The sequence below is a fragment of the Entelurus aequoreus genome, linkage group LG03 (genome assembly GCF_033978785.1).
Source record: "Entelurus aequoreus isolate RoL-2023_Sb linkage group LG03, RoL_Eaeq_v1.1, whole genome shotgun sequence".
Lineage (NCBI taxonomy): Eukaryota > Metazoa > Chordata > Actinopteri > Syngnathiformes > Syngnathidae > Entelurus > Entelurus aequoreus.
In genome coordinates, this window is record NC_084733.1 from 87,851,867 (window position 1) to 87,879,122 (window position 27,256).

At 39.9% G+C, this 27,256-nt stretch overlaps 2 protein-coding genes across 3 annotated transcripts in view; both read left to right on the plus strand.

The window, feature by feature from the left end:
- Positions 1 to 8,985, plus strand: part of LOC133647038 (uncharacterized) — a 113,609-nt gene extending 104,624 nt beyond the window's left edge. The window contains exon 22 of the transcript XR_009825417.1: positions 8,968 to 8,985. The gene's annotated coding sequence lies outside the window, so the exon portion shown is untranslated. The remainder of the gene's footprint in view (positions 1 to 8,967) is intronic.
- Positions 293 to 26,990, plus strand: LOC133647047 (ubiquitin-conjugating enzyme E2 H-like). Of its 2 annotated transcripts, XM_062043106.1 has the most exons (9): positions 6,494 to 6,647; positions 7,790 to 8,077; positions 11,116 to 11,322; positions 13,369 to 13,452; positions 13,822 to 13,896; positions 13,994 to 14,033; positions 17,619 to 17,671; positions 21,469 to 21,597; positions 23,516 to 26,990. In XM_062043106.1, the coding sequence occupies exons 3-9, from the start codon at positions 11,295 to 11,297 to the stop codon at positions 23,638 to 23,640; spliced, it is 534 nt and encodes a 177-aa protein (XP_061899090.1). In that variant the 5' UTR covers positions 6,494 to 6,647; positions 7,790 to 8,077; positions 11,116 to 11,294; the 3' UTR covers positions 23,641 to 26,990. The 2 variants fall into 2 exon arrangements, with proteins under 2 accessions (XP_061899089.1, XP_061899090.1); XM_062043105.1 differs by lacking the exons at positions 6,494 to 6,647; positions 7,790 to 8,077; positions 11,116 to 11,322 and adding an exon at positions 293 to 572 and having other exon boundaries at positions 13,376 to 13,452.
- Positions 26,991 to 27,256: the final 266 nt, after the last annotated feature.

The following is a 27,256-nucleotide window of genomic DNA, read 5'->3' on the forward strand; positions in this document are numbered from 1 at the left end:
ACTCATATAAGACTTTTAAAGTCATTTTGATAGTAGGCTAATATTGACACTTGCATCATGTGTTGTCTTCATTATTACACTTATATAAGACTTTTAAAGTCATTTTGATAGTAGGCTAACAACGCGACGTCAGCCGAAGTGTTGCAACGTTACGTCAAGTGCAACGCCACGCCGTGTCCGCTGTGTGTGTGTGTCTACGTGTTGTATTTCTCCAGCCAAGCCCCGCCCCCTTCCCCACGTGTTGTGTTTCTCCAGCCAAGCCCCGCCCCCCTCCCCAGCAGCAGCAGCAGCAGGCTGCCCGTCTGCTTGATGTCCGCGGACCGCAGGAGGACACGATCCCTATCGCACCGACAAAAAAACAAGAAAACACGACCCCCGTGGACAATGTCACAGCCAGGGTTTGGTCCACGGAGCCTTCGGGAAGGCTGACCGTCGAGTTTCCAACGCAGCGTGACAATTATTTTTATTTATTTTTTTAATTTTTTTTAGCAGACTTGTGGAAGGAAGACGAGGAAAAAGATGTCGTCGCCAAGTCCTGGCAAGAGACGGATGGACACCGACGTGGTCAAACTGTATCCTTTATTCAACTTTGCTATTTTTAACACGCTCCTACTTTTTTTTTTTTTTTTTTTTTAAACGTTATTCTCTCGCCGTTGCTTTTGACGGACACAACACAATTTAACGGCTAGCTTTTCAAAAAGTGTCAACCGTCTATTCGAGCGTAATTCACATTTCCCCCCCCGAGCCAAGTGTCAAGTCACTTAGCTTTCCAGTTAGCATCGTTGCTACTTGTTTGTTAGCACGTTAGCGGCTAACTCGACGTTAGCTTGCCAAATCACGTTGCGGACGAGCCGTAGTGGCGTGACAATTCCCAAATGTATTTATTTTTATTTGTATTTGTTGTTGTTTGTGGCGTGTTGCGGGTGGAAGGCGTGCTAGCTAAAGAAAAAAAGGGGACAAATACGGTCGTGGCAGTTCTGAGCGATGATAATAACAAATATGTCCGTTTGAGCTGAACAGGAAATGCTCAATACTGTTAATCATTGAGTTACAGTCGACGCATGGCTCTTTAATCTCGTGTTGTGTTTTGTCACAATGGCGAAGATAGCGTGTGTGTCTATTTGGGGGCCAGGGGAGTGAAGTTATGTGCAAAGGTGGTCGGACAGCGTGAGCTCAATTGTTTTGTTTTTGTCCTGCAACGAGATGCCGCGCCGTGATTGGTCGGCCTGTTACCATCCGGAACACGGCAGAGGGCGGGGCTTAACGCACACAGCTGATCGGAGGAACAACATGTAGGGACATGCAGGGGTGGGGGGGGGGGGGAGGGGCATGGCTTTTAACCTTTGCTTAGCCACTGGGTAGTGTTGTAACCCATAGGCATCTTAGAAGTAGACGCAGCGTTGGCTGCTGCGACGTGAGAAATTGGGCCGCCATCTTGAAGTGGTGATGATAGAGCCCGGGGAGCAGCCTAAACTGACAGTTGACAGGCATACTTGCTGTCACGCCAATTTTCTTCCCATTTCAAAAACCTTCCTATCCCCCATTTACTTCCGGGGTCATTTCCTCTTACTTACGTCATTTCCTCTTACGTCATTGACAGCGATCGATAGAATCCAAATCTCCTGAAAATGGTGGTGTCACTGCGATACATACTTGCCAACCCTCCCGTTTTTAGCGGGAGAATCCCGTTATTCAGCGCCTCTCCCGACAACCTCCCGGCAGAGATTTTCTCCCGACAAACTCCCGGTCTTCAGCCGGAGCTGGAGGCCACGCCCCCTCCAGCTCAATGCGGACCTGAGTGGGGACAGCCGTTCTCACGTCCGCTTTCCCAGCAGCTTGCCTGCCCAATGACGTCATAACATCTACGGCTTTTAGAGAGTAGAGTGCACAACAAGGAGAGAGAGTTCTTGTGTGGGTTTATTGTTAGGTAGTTTCATTAACGTCCTCCCAGCGCGGTAACAACACACAACAACAGCAGTCACGTTTAGTCTACCGTAAAGCAGTTCGTCTGCCGTAAACAGCAATGTTGTGACACTCTTAAACAGGACAATACTGCCACCTACTGGATAGCCTGCAGAACACTGAAATTCAAGTATGTCTTTTATTTATATGTATAATAAAATAATAATAAAAAAAATATATATATAGCTAGAATTCACTGAAAGTCAAGTATTTCATACATATATATATATATATTTTATATATATATATATGAAATACTTGATTTGGTGAATTCTAGCTGTAAATATACTCTCCTCTTAACCACGCCCTTAGCCACGCCCCAACCACGCCCCCGCCCCAACCTCCCGATATTGGAGGTCTCAAGGTTGGCAAGTATGCTGAGATAGAATCCAAATCTCCTGAAAATGGTGGTGTCACTGAATTATATTTGTCTTTATCACCAGCAAGGCTTCGAAACATTTCAAGCGGAGTGTTAGGGCCGCTGCTGGGAACTTCTGTCTTCGTGGTAACGTGCAAAAAATATTAATTAATATATAATACTGTTAAATGTCTGTACTTTAAATCAACATTATTGTTGAAACCGTTTCACTAATATTAATTAATATATAATAATGTTAAATGTCATCTGACTTCACTGAGGTACATATGTGCACATAAATGTCATTTTAATTTAGTTCACTTACACAGAGAACTAAAAAAAACTGAATTTAACGAATACATTTAGTTTTAATAAAGTTTGATAATGTTGATTGATAATGAATTAACTTATTGTACACTGTTATTCATTTCCGCATATGTCCACGAGTCAAATGTGCAGTCAGGAATATCCTCAAGTTAATTTGCCCGATTAATACTTGTCCGATTAATACAGACGTTTTGTTAACGCTATATTATAAAAAATATAAAAAAACAGCGACGGGCAGTGCTATCGATCGCTGTCAATGACGTAAGAGGAAATGACGTAAGTAAGAGGAAATGACCCCGGAAGTAAATGGGGGATAGGAAGGTTTTTGTAATGGGAAGAAAATTGGCGTGACATTGCCAACCTTGAGACCTCCGAATTCGGGAGGTGGGCGGGGCGGACCGGGGGGCGGGTTTAAGGGGGAGGAGTATATTTATAGCTAGAATTCACTGAAATTCAAGTATTTCTTTTATACATGTGGAAAGTTCCACTAATGGACATTGGAGTGTTACTTTCACAGGCAAAATTAAAGTATTGCTAGAAACATAATTTTATATATGACTTTATTGTATTATATGTATAGTACATGTTCCAAAAAGCATAAAACACCACCAGAATTAGAGATATTACAAGTCAAAGTGATGAAGCTTAGTGTTACGCTCATGACTTGGTGTAACTAAACATTACTCTAGAACAGGCCGGGGCAATTATTTTGACTCGGGGGCCACATTTAGAGAAAAAAATGTGTCTGGAGGCCGGTATATCTATTTTTAGGAACACTAATACAAAACCTCACAATAATGTCTGATTGAATGCTAAAAACGTTATGACAGACCGCCTTAAAAGTGTTCTAATGGTACAATGTGTTTGCTCATTGGCTCAGAAGGCTAATTGATGATTAGAAAACCCTTGTGCAATCATGTTCACACATCTGAAAACAGTTTAGCTCGTTACAGAAGCTACAAAACTGACCTTCCTTTGAGCAGATTGAGTTTCTGGAGCATCACATTTGTGGGGTCAATTAAACGCTCAAAATGGCCAGAAAAAGAGAACTTTCTCGACTGCGATGGGAATCAGCAACTTCAAGTCCGAGTCCATGGTTCTCGCCCGGAAAAGGGTGGGGATTTTGCCCCAAGTGGAGGAGTTTAAGTACCTCGGAGTCTTGTTCACGAGTGAGGGAAGAGTGGATCGTGAGATCGACAGGCGGATCGGTGCGGTATCTTCAGTAATGCGGACGCTGTATCGATCCGTTGTGGTGAAGAAGGAGCTGAGCCGGAAGGCAAAGCTCTCAATTTACTGGTCGATCTACGTTCCCATCCTCACCTATGGTCATGAGCTTTGGGTTATGACCGAAAGGACAAGATCACGGGTACAAGCGGCTGAGATGAGTTTCCTCCGCCGGGTGGCGGGGCTCTCCCTTAGAGATAGTGTGAGGGGCTCTGTCGTCCGGGAGGAGCTCAAAGTAAAGCCGCTGCTCCTCCACATCGAGAGGAGCCAGATGAGGTGGTTCGGGCATCTGGTCAGGATGCCACCCGAACGCAACAAAGTGCACTATTTTTTTTTAACATGCCTCAAAACAGCAGCTTGGAATTTGGGACATGCTCTCCCTGAGAGAGCCTGAGGAGGCTGAGGTGGGCGGGGTTGGGGGGGGGGGGGTGTATATTGTAGCGCCCCGGAAGAGTTAGTGCTGCAAGGTGTTCTGGGTATTTGTTCTGTTGTGTTTGTGTTGTGTTACGGTGCGTATGTTCTCCCGAAACGTGTTTGTCATTCTTGTTTGGTGTGGGTTCACAGTGTGGCGCATATTTGTAACAGTGTTAAAGTTGTTTATACGGCCACCCTCAGTGTGACCTGTATGGCTGTTGACCAAGTATGTCTTGCATTCACTTGTGTGTGTGAAAAGCCGTAGATATTATGTGATTGGGCCGGCACGCAAAGGCAGACTATAATTACTGGTTTGCAAAAAATATTTTTAACCCAAATAGGTGAAATTAGATAATCTCCCACGGCACACCAGACTGTATCTCACGGCACACTAGTGTGCGCGGCACAGTGGGTGAAAAACACTGAGATTCAATTGAGTGCGTTAATTACGTAATCTCACTAAAGGCTGAAATGTCCGATATTATAGTATTTTTCACCAATTTTGAAGTCGACACTAAATTGGCCCTAGTGTGTGAATGTGAGTGTGAATGTTGTCTGTCTATCTGTGTTGGCCCTGCGATGAGGTGGCGACTTGTCCAGGGTGTACTCCGCCCTTCCGCCCGAATGCAGCTGAGATAGGCTCCAGCACCCCCCGCGAAAGGGACAAGCGGTAGAAAATGGATGTATGGATGGACATAGTCAGTCTATTAGATGTGTAAATCTAGCCTTGATGCTGGGACTTAGATTTAAAAGTGCTTTCACTAACAATTATTTGAACTCAGGGGGCAAAAAAATGTGTCTGATGGCCGGTGTGTATAAATATACATATCATATATGTATATTATATATACACTACATATATGTATACACATGTATGTATACATATATGTGTATGTACAGTCGCGATCAAAAGTTTACATACACTTGTAAAGAACATCATGTCATGGCTGTCTGGAGTTTCCAATCATTTCTACAACTCTTATTTTTTTGTGATGTAGTGATTGGAGCACATACTTGTTGGTCACAAAAAACATTCATGAAGTTTGCTTCTTGTATGAATTTATTATGGGTCTACTCAGGGCCGGCCCGTGGCATAGGCCGTATAGGCAAATGCTAAGGGCGCCGTCCATCAGGGGGCGCCAGGCCAGTGCCACAAATGTTGGAGAAAAAAAAAAAAAGTTGGTACTATTATTTCTAAATGCAAAAAATAATCCCACGTTAATTAAAATGCAAAGTAAAGCCTATTTAATAGAAATATCCCTTCCCGTATCATGACTCCTTTTGGACGTCACCACAAATGTCAAAACGGCCAAAACTGTCAGGTGCCCAGGGAAGAAAAAAAAGAAAAGAAGAGGAGGAGAAACGAGAAAAAGTCAGAGGTAGCAGGTATACGAGTAACGTTAGCCTATATGAAATAATTTGTCTGTTAAAGAATGTGATAGTAACCTGGCTTTTTAGCATTAAGCTAATGTTACATGATTCGGCAATTGCTAATCAATAAATAGCTAGTTCTGTTTTAACGTCAGGTTAATATTGTGGAGGGGGCTAAATTGTTATGGAAAATAATAATGTAACGTTAGGTAATTACAGTACTCCCACCTTACATTCCTTAGGGACATTTCTATCAGATCTTTTAAGCAGGTGTTTTTTGTTTACATTGTTATTGCCTTCTGGTTAGCTAATGTTTGCCCTGCAGGTAATAGTCACTTTTCCACCCCTTTATATATTAGGTATAGTTGTAAGCCTAGTTGTTAAAGTGCACATCATTAATGTTAATTAAGCAATATCACATGAGAGGGAATGCTGTTTTTTAATTTGAGCACTGCTGTGATTCGGTTAAAGATAATCATAACAACATTCTCATATAATATGTTAATTTGCTTTCTTTAAGTAAAAAAAAGGTCAAAGACAAAGCTATTCGGTTTCTTGTGAGTATATACACTTCACTGCTGATGTGGGGGGGCGCCACCTAAAATCTTGCCTAGGGCGCCAGATTGGTTAGGGCCAGGCCTGGGTCTACTGAAAATGTGCTGGGTCAAAAGTATACATGCAGCAATGTTAATATTTGCTTACATGTCCCTTGGCAAGTTTCACTGCAATAAGGCGCTTTTGGTAGCCATCCACAAGCTTCTGCTTGAATTTTTGACCACAAAATTGGTGCAGTTCAGCTAAATGTGTTGCTTTTCTGACATGGACTTGTTTCTTCAGCATTGTCCACACGTTTAAGTCAGGACTTTGAGAAGGCCTTCATTCTAGCCTCATTTAGCCATTCCTTTACCACTTTTGACGTGCGTTTGGGGTCATTGTCCTGTTGGAACACCCAACTGCGCCTAAGACCCAACCTCCAGGCTGATGATTTTAGGTCAGGGGTCACCAACGCGGTGCCCGCGGGCACCAGGTAGCCCGTAAGGACCAGATGAGTAGCCCGCTGGCCTGTTCTAAAAATAGCTCAAATAGCAGCACTTACCAGTTAGCTGCCTCTATTTTTTACATTTTATTTATTTACTAGCAAGCTGGTCTCGCTTTGCCCGACATTTTTAATTCTAAGGGAGACAAAACTCAAATAGAATTTGAAAATCCAAGAAAATATTTTAAAGACTTGGTCTTCACTTGTTTAAATAAATTCATTATTTTTTTTACTTTGCTTCTTATAACTTTCAGAAAGACAATTTTAGAGAAAAAATACAACCTTAAAAATGATTTTAGGATTTTTAAACACATATACATTTTTACCTTTTAAATTCCTTCCTCTTCTTTCCTGACAATTTAAATCAATGTTCAAGTAAATTTATTTTTTTTATTGTAAAGAATAATAAATACATTTTAATTTAATTCTTCATTTTAACTTCTGTTTTTTCCACGAAGAATATTTGTTAAATATTTCTTTAAACTTATTATGATTAAAATTCAAAAAAAAATATTCTGGCAATTCTAGAAAATCTGTAGAATCAAATTTAAATCTTATTTCAAAGTCTTTTGAATTTCTTTGAAAAATTTTTGTTCTGGAAAATCTAGAAGAAATAATGACTTGTCTTTGTTAGAAATATAGCTTGGTCCAATTTGTTATATATTCTAACAAAGTGTAGATTGGATTTTAACCTATTTAAAATATGTCATCAAAATTCTAAAAGTAATCTTAATCAGGAAAAATTACTAATGATGTTCCATAAATTCTTTTTAAAATTTTTTCAAAAAGATTCGAATTAGCTAGTTTTCCTCTTCTTTTTTTTGGTTGAATTTTGAATTTTAAAGAGTCGAAATTGAAGATAAACTATGTTTAAAAATTTAATTGTAATTTTTTCCGTGTTTTCTCCTCTTTTAAACCGTTCAATTAAGTGTAAATATCATTAATTATTAATAATAACATAGAGTTAAAGGTAAATTGAGCAAATTGGCTATTTCTGGCAATTTATTTAAGTGTGTATCAAACTGGTAGCCCTTCGCATTAATCAGTACCCAAGAAGTAGCTCTTGCTTTCAAAAAGGTTGGTGACCCCTGTTTTAGGTTGTCCATTTACACAACGTGACAACTTCACTGGTCTTGGGTTTTGTATTAGTGCACAGTCTGTCAATTTATGTCACAAGCTGCTCTCTCTCTTGACTCCTATGATTATGACACACGTCCTCTTTTTCCACTCCCACCTCCTAAAAACAGACGTCCTCCTTGCTGCCAAAGTGACTTAAAGAAAGCGTGTTTATGTTCATTCGCCGCACAGGTTTCGTGCAAAGAGGAACGTGACTCATAAAGGAAGTGCCGGGCGCACATGAACATGCCACCTTTCATTACTGTAATGTGAGCAACCATTCGTAACACTTTGATCATTGGAGGTTACGTCCTCCATGTTTATATTATTAGAAGGGCTCATCGCACTAAAGTACAATTCACGGGGGGGAAATGATGGAATCGCCACATTTAGAGGATGTTCTTTCAGTTGTTGAATTTTGTTGATAAAAGACATATACCGTATTTTCCGGACCATAGGGCGCACTAACGATGAAGGGTCTATTTTGGACTTTTTTCATATAAAAGGCGCACCGGATTATAGGGTGCATTAAAGGAGTCATATTATTATTTTTTTTTTCTAAATGTAAAAGACTTCCTTGTGGTCTACATAACATGTAATAGTGGTTCTTTGGTCAAAATGTTGCATAGATGATGTTTTACACATCCTCTTCAAGTCGCTTTCTGACAGTCCGTTTTGTGGGCGGTCTTATTTACGTGGCTCACCTTCGACGGCGTCTTCTCCCCGTCATCTTTGTTGTAGCGGTGTAGCGTGCAAGGAGCGTGCAAGGACGGGCGTGGAAGAAGTGTAAAAAGATGGCGCTAACTGTTTTAATGACATTCAGATTTTACTTCAAGCAATAACGGAGCAGCATCTCCTCATCCGGAAACAACAACACCGGAAATGTCCTGTGAAAAACCGTCCGACCGGAACTCTCTAGTAACTAAAGTTCCTTGGGTGAATAATGTTAACTCACTACACGGGTATGTTTTAGCGCTTTTATGGCGAGTTTACTGACAGGTATAAGTAGGGATGTCCGATAATGGCTTTTTGCCGATATCCGATATTCCGATATTGTCCAACTCTTTAATTACCGATGCCGATATCAACCGATACCGATATCAACCGATATATGCAGTCGTGGAATTAACACATTATTATGCCTAATTTGGACAACCAGGTATGGTGAAGATAAGGTACTTTTTTAAAAAATTAGTAAAATAAGATAAATAAATTAAAAACATTTTCTTGAATAAAAAAGAAAGTACAACAATATAAAAACAGTTACATAGAAACTAGTAATTAATGAAAATTAGTAAAATTAACTGTTAAAGGTTAGTACTATTAGTGGAGCAGCAGCACGCACAATCATGTGTGCTTACGGACTGTATCCCTTGCAGACTGTATTGATATATATTGATATATAATGTAGGAAGCAGAATATTAATAACAGAAAGAAACAACCCTTTTGTGTGAATGAGTGTAAATGGGGGGAGGGAGGTTTTTTGGGTTGGTGCACTAATTGTAAGTGTATCTTGTGTTTTTTATGTTGATTTAATTAAAAAAAAAAAAAAAAAATTAAAAAAACCTGATACCGATAAAAAAAACCTGATACCGATAATTTCCGATATTACATTTTAACGCATATATCGGCCGATAATATCGGCCTGCCGATATTATCGGACATCTCTAGGTATAAGTAAGAACTAGAGATGTCCGATAATATCGGACTGCCGATATTATCGGCCGATAAATGCTTTAAAATGTAATATCGGAAATGATCGGCATCGGTTTCAAAAAGCAAAATGTATGACTTTTTAAAATGCCGCTGTGTACACGGACGTAGGGAGAAGTACAGAGCGCCAATAAACCTTAAAGGCACTGCCTTTGAGTGCCGGCCCAATCACATAATATCTACGGCTTTTCACACACACACACAAGTGAATGCAAGGCATACTTGGTCAACAGCCATACAGGTCACACTGAGGGTGTCCGTATAAACAACTTTAACACTGTTGAAAATATGCGCCACACTGTGAACCCACACCAAACAAGAATGACAAACACATTTCGGGAGAACATCCGCACCGTAACACAACATAAACACAACAGAACAAATACCCAGAACCCCTTGCAGCACTAACTCTTCCGGGACGCTACAATATACACCCCCGCTACCCCCGCCTCAACCCCGCCCACCTCAACTTCCGCATGGTCTCTCAGGGAGAGCATGTCCCAAATTCCAAGCTGCTGTTTTGAGGCATGTTAAAAAAAATAATGCACTTCGTGACTTCAATAATAAATATGGCAGTGCCATGTTGGCATTTTTTTCCATAACTTGAGTTGATTTATTTTGGAAAACCTTGTTACATTGTTTAATGCATCCAGCGGGGCATCACAACAAAATTAAGCATAATAATGTGTTAATTCCACGACTGTATATATCGGTATCGGTTGATTTCGGAATCGGTAATTAAGAGTTGGACAATATCGGGATATCGGCAGAAAACGCCATTATCGGATATCTCTAGTAAGAACTTTACACTACTTAATATTAGAAATGGCAACAGCGGAGGATGAATGTCACATAACAAGAAGATAGAGAAAAAGAAGAAGCTTATCAACTACGGTGTCGGCACGGACTACAAAGGCGGAAGCGCGCAATTTTTCTGGTTTTATGCAGATCCCAAATACAGATCAGCAGGTACCAGAAGGTAAGAAAAGTTGCTTTTGCGTAATATTGCAAAACAAAATGCCAGATAATATGTCTTACCTTATATACACACCATAATATGGACCGACAATCCATCAGGCGGTGCGGCTTCATAGCTTACCAAAGTCCTACTAAAACATTTTGATAGATTTTTGAGCGCCGTGTGTGATGTTCTATATTTTCAATGGAACATATGAAATGTTGGTGTTGTTTACTTGAGTCATATTGCAGTCTACACATATCTCTTATGTTTGACTGCCATCTACCGATCACACTTATTTCACCACGTACCAAATAAAATTGCTTCGAGGTCGGGGAGCAAAACCAGAATAGGCGCACTGTCGAGTTTTGAGGGGAAAAAAAAGGATTTTAAGTGCGCCTTATAGTCAGGAAAATACGGTAGTCATTTCAAATGGCAACTTTCTAGCTTCAAGAAGCAAAGAAAAACAAAATATAAATTGTGTAGTCCATAACAGTTTTATTTTTTTGATCAAACAGAGGGGAAAATATATGGAATCACTCAATTCTAAAGACAGTATTATGGAATCCACCTGTAAATGTTCATTTTCAAAGCTAACACCTGTGTCAGATGAAAGATGTTCATGTGCCCTGCAGGTAAAAAGGAGTGTTCATGCCTCGGAGAACCTTTACACTGTTTGGATTGACATGAATAATGCTCCAACACGAGAGATGTCAGTTGAAACAGCCTTCTACAAGAATGTCAATCATCACGCGGTGTTGCAAGACATGTTGATTGTTGACACGCAGCTGTGTCTAAAATTTGGACGAACAACATGGGGAGTGCAAAAGGCAAGCATACAGGTAGACTCGTGTTGTCCCGATACCATATTTCGATACTTTTCGATACTTTCCTAAATAAAGGGGACCACAAAAAATGTAATTTTTGGCTTTATTTGAACAAAAAATCTTAGGGTACATTAAACATATGTTTATTATTGCAATTTAGTCCTTAAATAAAATAGTAAAAACAACTTGTCTTTTAGTAGTAAGTAAACAAACAAAGGCTCCTAATTAGTCTGCTGACGTACGCAGTAACATATTGTGTCATTTATACACCTATTATTTTGTCAACATTATTAAGGACAAGTGGTAGAAAATGGATTATTAATCTACTTGTTCATTTACTGTTAATATCTGCTTATTTTCTGTTTTAATATGTTCTATCTATACTTCTGTTAAAATGTAATAATCCCTTATTCTTTTGTTGTTTGATACTTTACATTAGTTTTGGATAATACCACACATTTAGGTTTTAATCCGATACCAAGTAGTTACAGGATCATACATTGGTCATATTCAAAGTCCTCATGTGTCCAGGGACATATTTACTGAGTTTATAAACATAATATACATTTTTTAAAAACCAGTGTTTCCCACACATTCATTTATTTTTGGCGGCCCGCCACGAAAGAATTAAGGCCGCCACAATTTTTTTTTTTTTTTGTCCTGTCCAGCTTCTCAGGCAAATCATATAGTTGATGTAGATGCCCATATCGGCTGTTCAGATTTACTTTACAAAAGAGAAGTGTAGGATCAAGATTTTTGGAGCTCTTTGTTCAGTGGATCAGATGTTTGATGAAGCTCTGTGTCTATCTACCACCACTACTGTTTTCTGTTTATTTGTTACTGACTGTGGCAGGACACCTCTGCCTCTGTTTCACTTTATGTTGCTGGTAAATAATATGGTTGTAGTAGTAGGCTAAAGTTAAATGATTTAGTATGCACTAATTAAAGGGGCAGAGCTTTAAGAGACATTTTAGGTTATATATTTTTATAAGATATATTTTTTGTAAGAACCACAACTAATAAATATATTTCAGTGAATAACTTATTGTTCAAATCTGTATATAAATATGTACATAAAGTGTTGTAATTATATTGTAAGATGGATGGATGGATGGACTTTTAAAACAAAACTGTTATTATTAATTAGTAAGTATACATTTTTTGAGCCTTTTTAGAGAAAATCATATCATTGTAGTAAATTATGCAAATTACTCGATGATGTCATGGTGACCACGCCCATAGCCACGCCCCCACCGCCACAGGTATCTTGGCAGTTTATGGGAAACACTGCATGCAATGGCGTTTGTTTACATTGTGACGCGGGTGTGCTACGGTGTGTAGTGAAGCATGTTTAGCTATTCCCCGTCCTGCAGTGATAATAATACTTGTAAGAAACTAACTTCATTTGTCGCCATGGAGACCAGGATTAGTGATTTAGAAGTAGATAAAACACTGCAGACTGCGGCTGGACTTTAGCCATGTCTTAAAGCACCTCTTCCTGAGGGTGTTTCAGTGTTATAACTTCACCCTTATCTTTACTTTTTAAGCCAAAATGCGTCCGTTCTCCCAAGACTGATGAAGAGTTTGTCATTAAGTTAAGTCCGTGCCTCACAGACTGCACAGTGGTGTAAAAGCCAGAGGTGGTGCAAGAAATTACTAGTGTTGTGTTGGGGTGGTTTTATGATTTTGGTTTTTCACAATTTCTCTCAGGGTTGAGTGATTCCATCCTTTTTACTATTGCTGACGACCAAAATGTGGTTTCTTGACTAATTATAGTGTCTCTTAAAGCCAGAAATGATGATAGTTTGTTCATATCTGCTTATTTTCTACAAAACCAAACATCCTTCAAGTCTGGTGATTCCATCATTTAAACGGGCTGTCGAAGACACTCTGTAGTTATCAAAACCTTTTACGTTGGAGAGCTCATTTTCCTGTCAGTTTTGCCGCATAGATGGATTTCCACGCCGTGCCACCATGGAAATATCTTCGATTATGTCTCACTGTTTAAAAGTAGAAAGTCCAAAGATGGTTCTGGCATCCTGTTTTGTTTTCTTTAACCAGACATCAGCATCGAGAGCAAGCATGAGGTCACCATCCTCAGTGGGCTCAACGAGTTTGTGGTCAAGTTCCACGGACCCCCTGGATGTAAGCATCGCCCACATTTATATCTGTTTTTTGTTGAAACTAGAGCACTTTAGAGTAGTCAGTGTGCAGCTTGTAGATTTACTATCCACTGGAACTGAGTGATCAGAGTGCCGTTATTGCCAAAATAACTGAGAAAACGTGTGAGTAGCATAAAAAAATGTGCGTTGCCTCCAGTCAAGCATTGTTGTGGTCCGGGGTTGCACGAGTGCTGCCAGTAGAGGGGAGCGGCGGTTCATTGTGAGACAAGTTACATTTCTCTAGCATTGTCCCACGATGACATAGTACTTTCTGAAATGTGAGCAATGTACTATGTTGATGTACTTCTTTTAGCTCTGATGCAGTCAGAATGTGATTTGGTTCTCGTTTCAGCGCACTACGAAGGCGGCGTGTGGAAGGTCAGAGTGGATTTGCCCGACAAATACCCCTTCAAGTCTCCATCAATCGGTGTGAATTATTTCTACCGCTTAGATCCGTGTCACATATCAAACTTTTCTCTTACTTTTAATCTCTTTTCTCGCTCCCTTTTTTTGTCTTTTTACAGGGTTCATGAATAAGATTTTTCATCCCAACATTGATGAAGCGTAAGTAGGCTTGTTCCATCTCTGGTTGTACTTTATGACCTTCTGGAGTCTCCACACGTGTCATCGATACACTCGCGCTAATGCATTTGAGGCACCTTTCAGGAGTTAAAATGTGTAGAAAATGATGTTGTGAATCGAGCGTGTCAAACAATTATGGCTGCCCTCAGAGAGCCATTTGTAACATTGAATCTAAACCAATGGTCATCGCTGATGGTCAATATCGATAATTATTGATATTCTTAAGACCTAGGGAAAATAAGGACCAAAAGAAAAAAAATTATTTTTTTCTAATGTAACTTAGTCTGATCAAAATCCCCTCAACTACTGTATTTATATTATTCACATGTGAATAATGCTGTATAATAGACTGTATTTATATTATTCATATGTGAATAATGCTGTATAATAGACTGTATGTATATTATTCACATGTGAATAATGCTGTATAATAGACTGTATTTATATTATTCACATTTGAATAACGCTGTATAATAGACTGTATTTATGTTATTCACATGTGAATAATGCTGTGTAATGGACTGTATTTATATTATTCACATGTGAATAATGCTGTATAATAGACTGTATTTATATTATTCACATGTGAATAACGCTGTATAATAGACTGTATTTATATTATTCACATGTGAATAATGCTGTATAATAGACTGTATTTATATTATTCACATGTGAATAATGCTGTGTAATAGACTGTATTTATATTATTCACATGTGAATAATTCTGTATAATAGACTGTATTTATATTATTCACATGTGAATAACGCTGTATAATAGACTGTATTTATATTATTCACATGTGAATAATGCTGTATAATAGACTGTATTTATATATTTCACATGTAAAAAAATACCTAAGTGTTTATTGTGGGCGAACTGTGGTGCTGAATTTCCCCCAGGGATCAATAAAGTACTTTCTATTCTATTCTATTCTATTCTATTCTAACTATCAGGGCAGAAATAGTGCAAAATGTGAAAATGTAAACAGAGAAACCTGAGAAGAAGTATTTCCTGCAGGTTAGTGCTAGGAAATAACAGCTGTGTAACGTTATTTTGCCCTGTTATCCTTATTTAAGGATAACAGGGCACTAACCCCTGTGAGACAGGGGTTAGTGCCTGTGCCTCACAATAAGGAGGTCCTGGGTTCAATCCCGGCTGTGTGGAGTTTGCGTGTTCTCCCCGTGACTGCGTGGGTTCCCTCAAAGTTGTCTGTCTATCTGTGTTGGCCCTGCGATGAGGTGGCGACTTGTCCAGGGTGTACCCCGAATGCAGCTGAGATAGGCTCCAGCACACCGAAAGGGACAAGCGGTAGAAAATGGATGAAAAGTAATTTAGGCTCCAGCACACCGAAAGGGACAAGCGGTAGAAAATGGATGAAAAGTAACTTACTCTGATTATAATCCCCTCAACTACCAGGGCGGAAATAGTGCAAAGTGTGAAAATGTAAACAGAGAAACCTGAGAAGAAGTACTTCCTGCCGGTTAGTGCTAGGAAACAGCTGTGTAACATTATTTTGACATCTTATTCTTGTTTAAGGCAGCGCGGTGCTACAGGGGTTAGAGCGTGCCTCACAATAAGGAGGTCGGGATCTTTCTGTGTGGAGTTTGCATGTTCTCCCCGTGGCTGCATGGGTTCCCGCCGGGTACTCCGGCTTCCTCCCACCTCCAAAGACATGCACCTGGAGATAGGTTGATTGGCAACACCAAATGGTCCCTAGTCTGTGAATGTTGTCTGTCTGTGTGTTGGCCCTGCGATGAGGTGGCGACTTGTCCAGGGTGTACCCCGCCTTCCGCCCGAATGCAGCTGAGATAGGCTCCCGCACCCCCTGCGACCCGGAGAGGGACAAGCGGTAGATAAATGGATAGATGGATGGATGGAATCACCTTGTTACACAACTGCTTTGGATTATTTATATGATGAATAACTTGCTTTGAAATCACAATCAATGTCAGTTATTTAGTACTCATTTTTGATTAAACCCCAAAAATGTTATTAAAGTGCAGTACATAGAAAGAACAAATACATTTATCCAGAAAGTACTTGACTATTAACCAGCCTTTTGCAGGCCAAGTTAAATGAAGTGCCGGGCCAATTTAATGATGTGCCGGGCCAATTTAATGATATGCCGGGCCACTTTATTGATGTGCCGGGCCACTTTTATATTGGGCCCGGGCCACTTTAATGACGTGCCGGGCCACTTTAATGATGTGCCGGGCCACTTTGATAATGGGCCGGGCCACTTTAATGATGTGCCGGGCCACTTTAATGATGTGCCGGACTACGTTAAGTGAAGTGCCGGACCACGTTAAGGATGTTCCGGGCCATGTTAAGTGATGTTCCGGACTACGTTAAGTGAACTGCCGGACCACGTTAAGTGAGTTGCCGGACCACGTTAAGTGAAGTGCCGGACTACGTTAAGTGAAGTGCCGGACTACGTTAAGTGAAGTGCCGGACCACGTTAAGTGAGTTGCCGGACCACGTTAAGTGAGTTGCCGGACCACGTTAAGTGAAGTGCCGGACTACGTTAAGTTAGTTGCCGGACCACGTTAAGTGAAGTGCCGGACTACGTTAAGTGAAGTGCCGGACTACGTTAAGTGAAGTGCCGGACCACGTTAAGTGAGTTGCCGGACCACGTTAAGTGAGTTGCCGGACCACGTTAAGTGAATTGCCGGACCACGTTAAGTGAAGTGCCGGACTACGTTAAGTTAGTTGCCGGACCACGTTAAGTGAAGTGCCGGACCACGTTAAGTGAAGTGCCGGACCACGTTAAGTGAAGTGCCGGACCACGTTAAGTGAACTGCCGGACCACGTTACGTGAAGTCCCGGGTCACCTTTAGTGAAGTGCCGGGTCACGTTAAGTGAAGTGCCGGGTCACGTTAAGTAAAGTGCCGGGTCACGTTAAGTGATGTGCCGGACTATGTTAAGTGATGTGCCGGACTACGTTAAGTGATGTGCCGGACCACGATAAGTGATGTGCCGGACCACGATAAGTGATGTGCCGGACCACGTTAAGTGATGTGCCGGACCACGTTAAGTGATGTGCCGGACCACGTTAAGTGAACTGCCGGACCACGTTAAGTGAAGTCCCGGGTCACGTTAAAAAGTGAAGTGCCGGGTCACGTTAAGTGAAGTGCCGGACCACGTTAAGTGATGTGCCGGACCACGTTAAATGAGTTGCCGGACCACGTTAAGTGATGTGCCGGACCACGTTAAATGAGTTGCCGGGCCACGTTGAGTGATATGCTGACCCATGTTATGTGATGTGCCCGGTCACGTTAAATGATGTGTTAGGACACTTTAATGATGTGCCGGGCCACTTTAATGATGTGCCGGACCACGTTAAGTGATGTGCCGGACCACGTTAAATGAGTTGCCGGACCACGTTAAGTGATGTGCCGGACCACGTTAATTGATGTGCCGGGCCACGTTAAGTGATGTGCCGGGCCAGAATAATTATTTCCTGCATTATGAACAATATAAAAACAATATGAATGTGTTGTCAAGTGTTTGCTGTTGTTGTTCCCCACCCACTTCTCTATTAACATCATGACAATGTCTTTTCTTAGGTCAGGAACCGTGTGTTTGGACGTCATTAACCAGACATGGACGGCTCTCTACGGTAGGACTCTCACTCACGACTGCTCTATATGTGGAGCATTCTGCCCCCTCGGAAGGTGTCTCAGACTGCGGCAGGTGTCGGCCTTGACGCAGGTGAAAGGCAGCCAGTTGAGCTTCAGGTTTGACAGCCTGGGAAGTGACACCGTCAAACCGGCTCAGCCGCGTAAACTCCTTTGAGTACTTGAGAAAATAGTAAACAAAGCATTCGCAGTACAGACACACTACTGTCAATGTCACTGAGAAGTGGATTGTGTCTAATGATCAATAATCTGTTCACACCAAGCAGCTAGATAGGAAAACAAGTAACAAACGTGCGGTGCAGAGAGCTAAGTAAGGCAAAGGAGTAAAAATAGCAGGAAGGAGACGAAACTAAGAACTAGAGAGTGACTGTAAATAGCGCTAACCACGAGGGAGTAGATGAAGTGCAACTTGAACATGGGGGGAGGGGGGGGAGGTACTATGTGGTCTCAGCAAACAGGAAGCAAGAAGTCATCTGGCATCAAGTACTATTACAAGTCAACAACCATCATAGGAAACTGTGACAAAATAGAAGCACGAAACAGGAAATCCAAACTGCCAAGATGAAAGTGACTTGTGCAAAATTCAAACCCTGTTCTTACTACTTGTATCTCCAACCTATAGCCTATTTTGATAACTGGATTATATTACTCATTGTGTGAATGCTCCAAAGCATTCACACATATGGTTTTAGACACCAAAATTCATTTATTTATTATTCAACTTCAACTTCAACTTCTTCTTATCCAGATTTTGGCACGCTCTACCTTCCACATTTTTCACCCAATTCAAACCGTTCCAACTTCAAACTGTTCAGCCTATTCGGGAATCGCGGGCTTTCCCTTGACAAATTCCAAAATATCCCAGATTTCCCAGAATTCCAGGTCTTCTGGGACATTTTTCCCATTCAAAATGAATTGGCCATTTTTCAAACTTCCACCATTTCCACATTTTTCAACCGATTCAAACCATTCCAACTTCAACACATTCCACCATTCTGGAAATTCAAACTATAATTTTTCCAAGTTCCAAAAAATTCCAGCATTTTCCAAAATTCCTGGTTTTCCAAAGCCCTACTTCAGGGGTCACCAACCTTTTTGAAACCAAGAGCTACTTCTTGGGTACTGATTAATGCGAAGGGCTACCAGTTTGATACACACTTAAATAATTTGCCAGAAATAGCCAATTTGCTCAATTTACCTTTAACTCTATGTTATTATTAATAATTAATGATATTTACACTTAATTGAACGGTTTATAAGAGGAGAAAACACGAAAAAAATGACAATTAAATTTTGAAACATAGTTTATCTTCAATTTCGACTCTTTAAAATTCAAAATTCAACCGAAAAAAAGAAGAGAAAAACTAGCTAATTCGAATCTTTTGGAAAAAATAAAAAAAATAATTTATGGAATATCATTAGTAATTTTTCCTGATTAAGATTAATTTTAGAATTTTGATAACATGTTTTAAATAGGTTAAAATCCAATCTGCACTTTGTTAGAATATATAACATATTGGACCAAGCTATATTTCTAACAAAGACAAATCATTATTTCTTCTAGATTTTCCAGAACAAAAATTTTAAAAGAAATTCAAAAGACTTTTAAATAAGATTTAAATTTGATTCCACAGATTTTCTAGCTTTGCCAGAATATTTTTATTTTATTTTAATCATAATAAGTTTGAAGAAATATTTCACAAATATTCTATGTAAAAAAAACAGAAGCTAAAATGAAAAATTAAATTAAAATGTATTTATTATTCTTTACAATACAAAAGATAAATTTACTTGAACATCGATTTAAATTGTCAGGAAAGAAGAGGAAGGAATCTAAAAGGTAAAAAGGTATATGTGTTTAAAAATCCTAAAATCATTTTTAAGGTTGTATTTTTTCTCTAAAATTGTCTTTCTGAAAGTTATAAAAAGCAAAGTAAAAAAATAAATGAATTTATTTAAACAAGTGAAGACCAAGTCTTTAAAATATTTTCTTGGATTTTCAAATTCTATTTGAGTTTTGTCTCTCTTAGAATTAAAAATGTCGGGCAAAGCGAGACCAGCTTGCTAGTAAATAAATAAAATTGAAAAAATAGAGGCAGCTCACTGGTAAGTGCTGCTATTTGAGCTATTTTTAGAACAGGCCAGCGGGCTACTCATCTGGTCCTTACGGGCTACCTGGTGCCCGCGGGCACCGCGTTGGTGACCCCTGCCCTACTTCCACCCTTTTTTCTGGCGACTACTCCTTCCACATTTTTCAACGCATTTCAACCGTTCCACCGTCAAATCATTCCTCTTAATCAGGACAAAAAACCAAGTTGTTTTTTGAACTGGAAAAATTCCAGTTTTTCTCGAAATTTCAGGATTTCCGTAATACAATTTCTCAATTAAACATGTTACTGCTTCAACCTTTCTCGACCTATTTGAAAAATTTCAACACCAACCATTTCAACTCATTCAGTTTATTACAATTTTCCAAAAAATTCCCGCTTTTCCCAAAATTTCCCAATTTTTGGGAAATTCCCATTGAAATTAGGGATGTCCGATAATGGCTTTTTGCCGATATCCGATATGCCGATATTGTCCAACTCTTTAATTACCGATACCGATATCAACCGATACCGATATCAACCGATATATGCAGTCGTGGAATTAACACATTATTATGCCTAATTTGGACAACCAGGTATGGTGAAAATAAGGTACTTTTTAAAAAAAATTGTAAAATAAGATAAATAAATTAAAAACATTTTCTTGAATAAAAAAGAAAGTACAACAATATAAAAACAGTTACATAGAAACTAGTAATGAATGAAAATTTGTAAAATTAACTGTTAAAGGTTAGTACTATTAGTGGACCAGCAGCACGCACAATCATGTGTGCTTACGGACTGTATCCCTTGCAGACTGTATTGATATATATTGATATATAATGTAGGAACCAGAATATTAATAACAGAAAGAAACAACCCTTTTGTGTGAATGAGTGTAAATGGGGGAGGGAGGTTTTTTGGGTTGGTGCACTAATTGTAAGTGTATCTTGTGTTTTTTATGTTGATTTAATTAAAAAAAAAAAAAAAACCCCAAAAAACGATACTGATAAAAAAAACGATACCGATAATTTCCGATATTACATTTTAACGCATATATCGGCCGATAATATCGGCAGGCCGATATTATCGGACATCTCTAATTGAAATGAATGGGACATTCTTCAAAGTTCCACAACGCCCACATTTTTAGACTTAGACAAACTTTAATGATCCACAAGGGAAATTGTTCAATTTTCATCTGATTCAAACTGTTCCAACTTCAAAATATTCAGCCTGTTTGGGAATTGTGTGCTCTACTTAAGCAATTCTAAAAAAAAAATTAAATTCCAGGATTTCAGTTCAACTTCAGCATTGGAGCATTCACACGCAATTCCTTCAGGAATTGCCTCATCTAGTTTACAATGTACTACTTGATATTGTTATTATTGCAATGTTTGAGCTTGATTCGTATTGTCATTTCAATTACAGCAGTCAGTTTTAGACATGGTTTCAAATGGTGGTGAATAATACATTAACAACTGCGATTAGTCTGATTAAAAACTGTTAATGATTTACCAGCCCAAACTAAAAGCCATCCTAACTGAGCATGAATGTTTTTCAATGTGCTGATGAAGGTCATGAAGCCTGTCTTGACAACAGTGCCCTCTAGTGGACAATATTGTGTTGACACTTTTGACCTCCAGTCTTGATTGAATGTGACATTTACTCGTCTCTTTTCCTCCCTCCAGACCTCACCAACATCTTCGAGTCCTTCCTCCCCCAACTGCTGGCCTACCCCAACCCCATAGACCCTCTCAACGGGGACGCCGCCGCCATGTACCTTCACCGGCCGGAGGACTACAAACACAAGATCAAAGGTAGAACGTGTGTCTTATTACAAAACCCAAAACCAGTGAAGTTGGCGCGTCGTGTAACTCGTAAATAAAAACAGAATACAATGATTTGCAAATCCTTTTCAACTTATATTCAATTGAATAGACTGCAAAGACAAGAAATTTAACGTTCGAACTGAGAAACTTTCTTTTTGCAAATAATCATTAACTTAGAATTTAATGGCAGCAACACATTGCAAAAAAGTTGTCACAGGGGCATTTTTACCGCTGTGTTACATGGCCTTTCCTTTTAACAACACTCAGTAAACGTTTGGGAACTGAGGAGACACATTTTTGAAGTGGAATTATTTCCCATTCTTGCTTGATGTACAGCTTAAGTTGTTCAACAGTCCGGGGTCTCCCTTCTGCTATTTTAGGCTTCATAATGCGCCACACATTTTCAATGGGGGACAGGTCTAGACTACAGGCAGGCCAGTCTAGTACCCGCACTCTTTTACTATGAAGCCACGCTGTTGTAACACGTTGCTTGGCATTGTCTTGCTGAAATAAGCAGGGGCGTCCATGATAACGTTGCTTGGATGGCAACATATGTCGCTCCAAAACCTGTATGTACCTTTCAGCATTAATGGTGCCTTCACAGATGTGTAAGTTACCCATGTCTTGGGCACTAATACACCCCCATACCATCACAGATGCTGGCTTTTACACTTTGCACACTTTGGTTCTTCTCTCGACGTCCACAGTTTCCAAAAACAATTTGAAATGTGGACTCGTCAGACCACAGAACACTTTTACACTTTGCATCAGTCCATCTTAGATGAGCTCGGGCCCAGCGAAGCCGGCAGCGTTTCTGGGTGTTGTTGATAAATGATAAATAAATGATAAATGGGTTATACTTGTATAGCGCTTTTCTACCTTCAAGGTACAAAGCGCTTTGACAGTATTTCCACATTTACCCATTCACACACACATTCACACACTGATGGCGGGAGCTGCCATGCAAGGCGCTAACCAGCAGCCATCAGAGGCAAAGGGTGAAGTGTCTTGCCCAAGGACACAACGGACGTGACTAGGAAGGTAGAAGGTGGGGATTGAACCCCAGTAACCAGCAACCCTCCGATTGCTGGCACAGCCACTCTACCAACTTCGCCACGCCGTATTTGGCTTTGCATAGTAGAGTTTTAACTTGCACTTACAGATGTAGCGACCAACTGTAGTTACTGACAGTGGTTTTGTGAAGTGTTCCTGGGCCCATGTGGTGATATCCTTTACACACTGATGTCGCTTTTTGATGCAGTACCGCCTGAGGGATCCAAGGTCCGTAATATCATCGCTTACGTGCAGTGATTTCTCCAGATTCTCTGAACCTTTTGATGATATTACGGAACGTAGATGGTGAAATTCCTAAATTCCTTGCAATAGCTGGTTGATAAATGTCGTTCTTAAACAATTTGCTCAGGCATTTGTTGACAAAGTGGTGACCCTCGCCCCGTCCTTGTTTGTGAATTTCTGAGCATTTCATGGAAGCTGCTTTTATACCCAATCATGGCACCCACCTGTTCCCAATTAGCCCGTTCACCTGTGGGATGTTCCAAATAAGTGTTTGGATGAGCATTCCTCAACTTTATCAGTATTTTTATTGCCACTTTTTTGTGAAACATGTTGCAGGCTTCAAATTCCAAATGAGCTAATATTTGCAAAAAAATCTAGTTTACCAGTTGTAACGTTAAATATCTTGTCTTTGCAGTCTATTTAATTGAATATAAGTTGAAAAGGATTTACAAATCATTGTATTCTGTTTTTATTTACCATTTACACAACGTGACGACTTCACTGCTTTTGGGGTTTGTACGTGTCCATCTTGAGTCGAGTCTAAGTTGGCTGGGATAGGCTCCGCCCCCTTGTGCACAACCGGTACTGACTCTTGCATGTCTCTCGTCAGAGTACATCCAGAAGTACGCCACGGAAGAGGCGCTGAAGGAACAGGAGGAAGGAGGCGGAGACTCCTCCTCCGAGAGCTCCATGTCGGACTTTTCCGAGGACGAGGCTCAGGACATGGAGTTGTAGTGGCAAGCCCCGCCCTCCTCGGACGCTCGCTAAGCGGACTGAAGCGTACCGTGCTATTTCAACCGAAAAACCACCATGACTATTTTTTTACAGCACCGACCACCGGAGGACCGCCGCCTCCTTTTTTTGGGAGTGAAGACCACTCGTCGCACCTTTTGTCAACTTGGTACCAGCGACCCCCGTCAGAGGTACCATTTCATCCAGCTCCGCCTCCTCTCCGTTTTAGGAAAGTTTCTTCTATCGTGGCATGACACACAAATCCAATTGTGTGTTTTTTTTTGTGGGGAGGAACCACCAGAACCTTTTTCACAAGGATTTAGTAGGATTTTGTAGACTCACTAAGTAGTAGGAAACAAAAGTTGGGACACGCTTTCTCATGCTTGTCAATAAGAATCTTTAGACTGGGATTGCTACTTCGTTAGCAATAACAAGTTCATGTTATTCGCTTCTTTCCTAGTGAGTTTAGTTGACAATTTAATTAATGGATGATTAGCAAGTTTTTCTAGCCTGCTCGTTTTAAAGTCAGCAAGCTAGCTATTGTATTATTTAGACAGCTAGCTACCTACCTTGTTTGATTAGTTCACTGGTTAGACTGACAGCTATTTTGAAGATAAAAACAAATAAGCTAGTTAGCAAAGTACTTTGTTAGTTATCTACTTCAGGTAAAATGCTAGCTACTTTGTTAGCAATTACAAGTTCATGTTATTCGCTTCTTTCTTAGTGAGCTTAGTTAACAATGTAATTAATGGATAATTAGCAAGTTTTGCCAGCCTGCTCGTTTTAAAGTCAGCAAGCTCGCTATTGTATTGTTTAGACAGCTAGCTCCCTACCTTGTTTGTTGATTAGCTCACTGGTTAGACTGACAGCTATTTTCAAAATAAAAATAAATAAGCTACGTAGCAAAATACTTTGTTAGTTAGCTTCTTCAGTTAAAATTCTAGCTACTTTGTTAGCAATAACAAGTTAATGTTATTCGCTTCTTTCTGAGTGAGCTTTCTTGACAATGTAATTAATGGATAATTAGCAAGTTTTGCTAGCCTGCTCGTTTTAAAGTCAGCAAGCTCGCTATTATATTATTTAGACAGCTAGCTACCTACCTTGTTTGTTGATTAGCTCACTGGTTAGACTGACAGCTAATTTCAAAATAAAAATAAATAAGCTACATAGCAAAATACTTTGTTAGTTAGCTTCTTCAGTAAAATGCTAGCTACTTTGTTAGCAATAACAAGTTAATGTTATTCGCTTCTTTCCTCGTAAGCTTAGTTGACAATGTAATTAATGGATAATCAGCAAGTTTTGCTAGCCTGCTCGTTTTAAAGTCAGCAAGCTCACTATTGTATTGTTTAGACAGCTAGCTACCTACCTTGTTCGTTGATTAGCTCACTGGTTAGCTATTTTAAAGATAAAAATAAATAAGCTAGTTAGCAAAGTACAGTGTTAGTTAGCTACTTCAGGTAAAATGCTAGCTACTTTGTTAGCAATAACAAGTTAATGTTAGTCACTTATTTCCTAGTGAGCTTAGTTGACAATGTAATTAATGGATAATTAGCAAGTTTTGCTAGCATGGTCATTTTAAAGTCAGCAAGCTCGCTATTGTATTATTTAGACTGCTAGCTACCTACCTCGTTTGTTGATTAGCTCACTGGTTAGACTGACAGCTATTTTCAAAATAAAAATGAATAAGCTAGTTAGCAAAGTACTTTGTTAGTTAGCTTCTTCAGTTAAAATGCTAGCTACTTCGTTAGCAATAGCAAGTTAATGTTATTCGCTTCTTTCTTAGTGAGCTTAGTTAACAATGTAATTCATGGATAATCAGCAAGTTTTGCTAGCCTGCTCGTTTTTAGAGTCAGCAGTTTTTAGTTAGCTCACTTCTAAGACAGCTCGCTACAAGCTAGTTAGCGAGGTACTTTGGTAGTTTGATCGCTTGTTAAAAAGACCGCTAGTTTGAAAATGAGCTAGCTACTTTAATTAGCTCACTTCTAAGACAGCTAGCTGCAAGCCGGTTAGCAAGGTACTTTTGATCGCTTGTTGGGAAGCTAGCCAGATTGAAAATAAGCATGCTAGCAAGTTACTTTGTTAGTTAGCTCACTTCTATGACAGCTTGCTAGTTTTTTGTATTGTTTAAATAGCTCTAGTAACTAAGGTTGGTGGCTAGTTGGAAAACTAGCTAGTCTGTTGGAAAGTAATCAAGTTATTTAGCTACTTGGTTAGTTAGCTCATTAGTTAGGTATTTAAAAAAAATAGGCATGCTAGTTAGCTACTTTGTCTACTAAGCACGCTAGTTAGTCAGAATGCCAGCAAGATTAAATGATAAATCAGCTAGTTAAAGTTCAAAGTTAAACTTAGTTAGTTAGTTCGTGAAGTAGCTGGATGACATAGAACCCACTCAACTCTTCAAATACCTCCCATTTACCATTTTTTGTTCACTTTTTGTTAATATTTTGAGCAAGTCAGTTGTTTATGTTAATCATTTTATTAATGATTGTAACCATTTGGACACAGTAATCTGTTGAATGTGCTTTGTGTGCAATATCCTACTAAATTCTTGCGGGGGTGTGGCCTCGGAGCCAGGGGGCGGGGCTTCTATTGCAAGTACTGGACTACAGTACGAGTTGTTTAGAGATAGCTTGGTGTTGTTTATTTCCCCTCTCCCAGGTGGTGACTCATCATAATGTACTTTTTTGTAGACAACACGCTCGTGTTCAAAAACAAAATATACTCCCCCCCCACCCACCCCCCCCGGGAAGGACGAGACGCAACGTATCGAATATGCAAACGTGGCCATTGTGCGATGTTACGTCGTCCGACTATTAAGTGCTCTTTTCTTTCAGCCTGTCAACATTCCGGCAGTTTTTAAAAAGAAAAAAAAATGGCGTTGATGGCATGTTGCGGGACCAAAATCTGATGGATCTTCAAAAAAAACCAAAAACAAAGCGCTTGAGGTCACGTTTACGCCTCTCTCCCACGCAGCTGTGAAGCCCGGTGACGTCACGGCCATGAAAATAGACTGCTTCTTCATCTCCGGAGAACACAAAAAGAATCATTCTGATGTAAACACGAACGGACGATGTTTGCGATTGGTTTCGACCTTTTTTCTGGGGACATTTAACAGGTCAGCGTTGAAATGTATTTGTAGTAGACCGGCTCGAACTCGTCGTTATATCAGCCCGGCTCAGTAGTCTAACGTGTCTTTTGTAAACGACGACATATATTTGATACCTATATCATTTCTTTGAATGGTTTTATTTTTGCTCTTTTAAACTTCTTTGTCCAGGACACAAGTTGGGATATTCCAGATGTTTCTGTTTCTTTTTTAAAAAGGCAAAAAGTCAATAAATGTGCTTCCCTTGTGAAGTGTACTTCTGGTCTTGTCACCCCCTCCCGGGCAGGAGGGCAACACGGCAGTGCGGCTGGATCAAAAGTTGCTTTATTACAAGCGAGAGAGTCATTAAACAGGTCTGCAGTACCCGGAGGAGCCTCGGTCAAAAAATGAAGGTCTCCGAAACTGGAGAAGTCAAAACAGTAAGTTTTATATTCCTCCTTCCTGTCTCTGTGTGTGTGTGTGTGTGCTAAGTCAGGAGGGCACATCCTGACCATAAAAGGAGATGTTCGTGTG

Coding starts and splice junctions, on each gene's coding strand:
- LOC133647047 (XM_062043105.1), top strand. CDS start 520: ATGTCGTCGCCAAGTCCTGGCAAGAGACGGATGGACACCGACGTGGTC. Junction 573..13,375: donor GACACCGACGTGGTCAAACT/GTATCCTTTATT, acceptor ACCAGACATCAG/CATCGAGAGCAAGCATGAGG. Junction 21,598..23,515: donor CTACAAACACAAGATCAAAG/GTAGAACGTGTG, acceptor GTCTCTCGTCAG/AGTACATCCAGAAGTACGCC.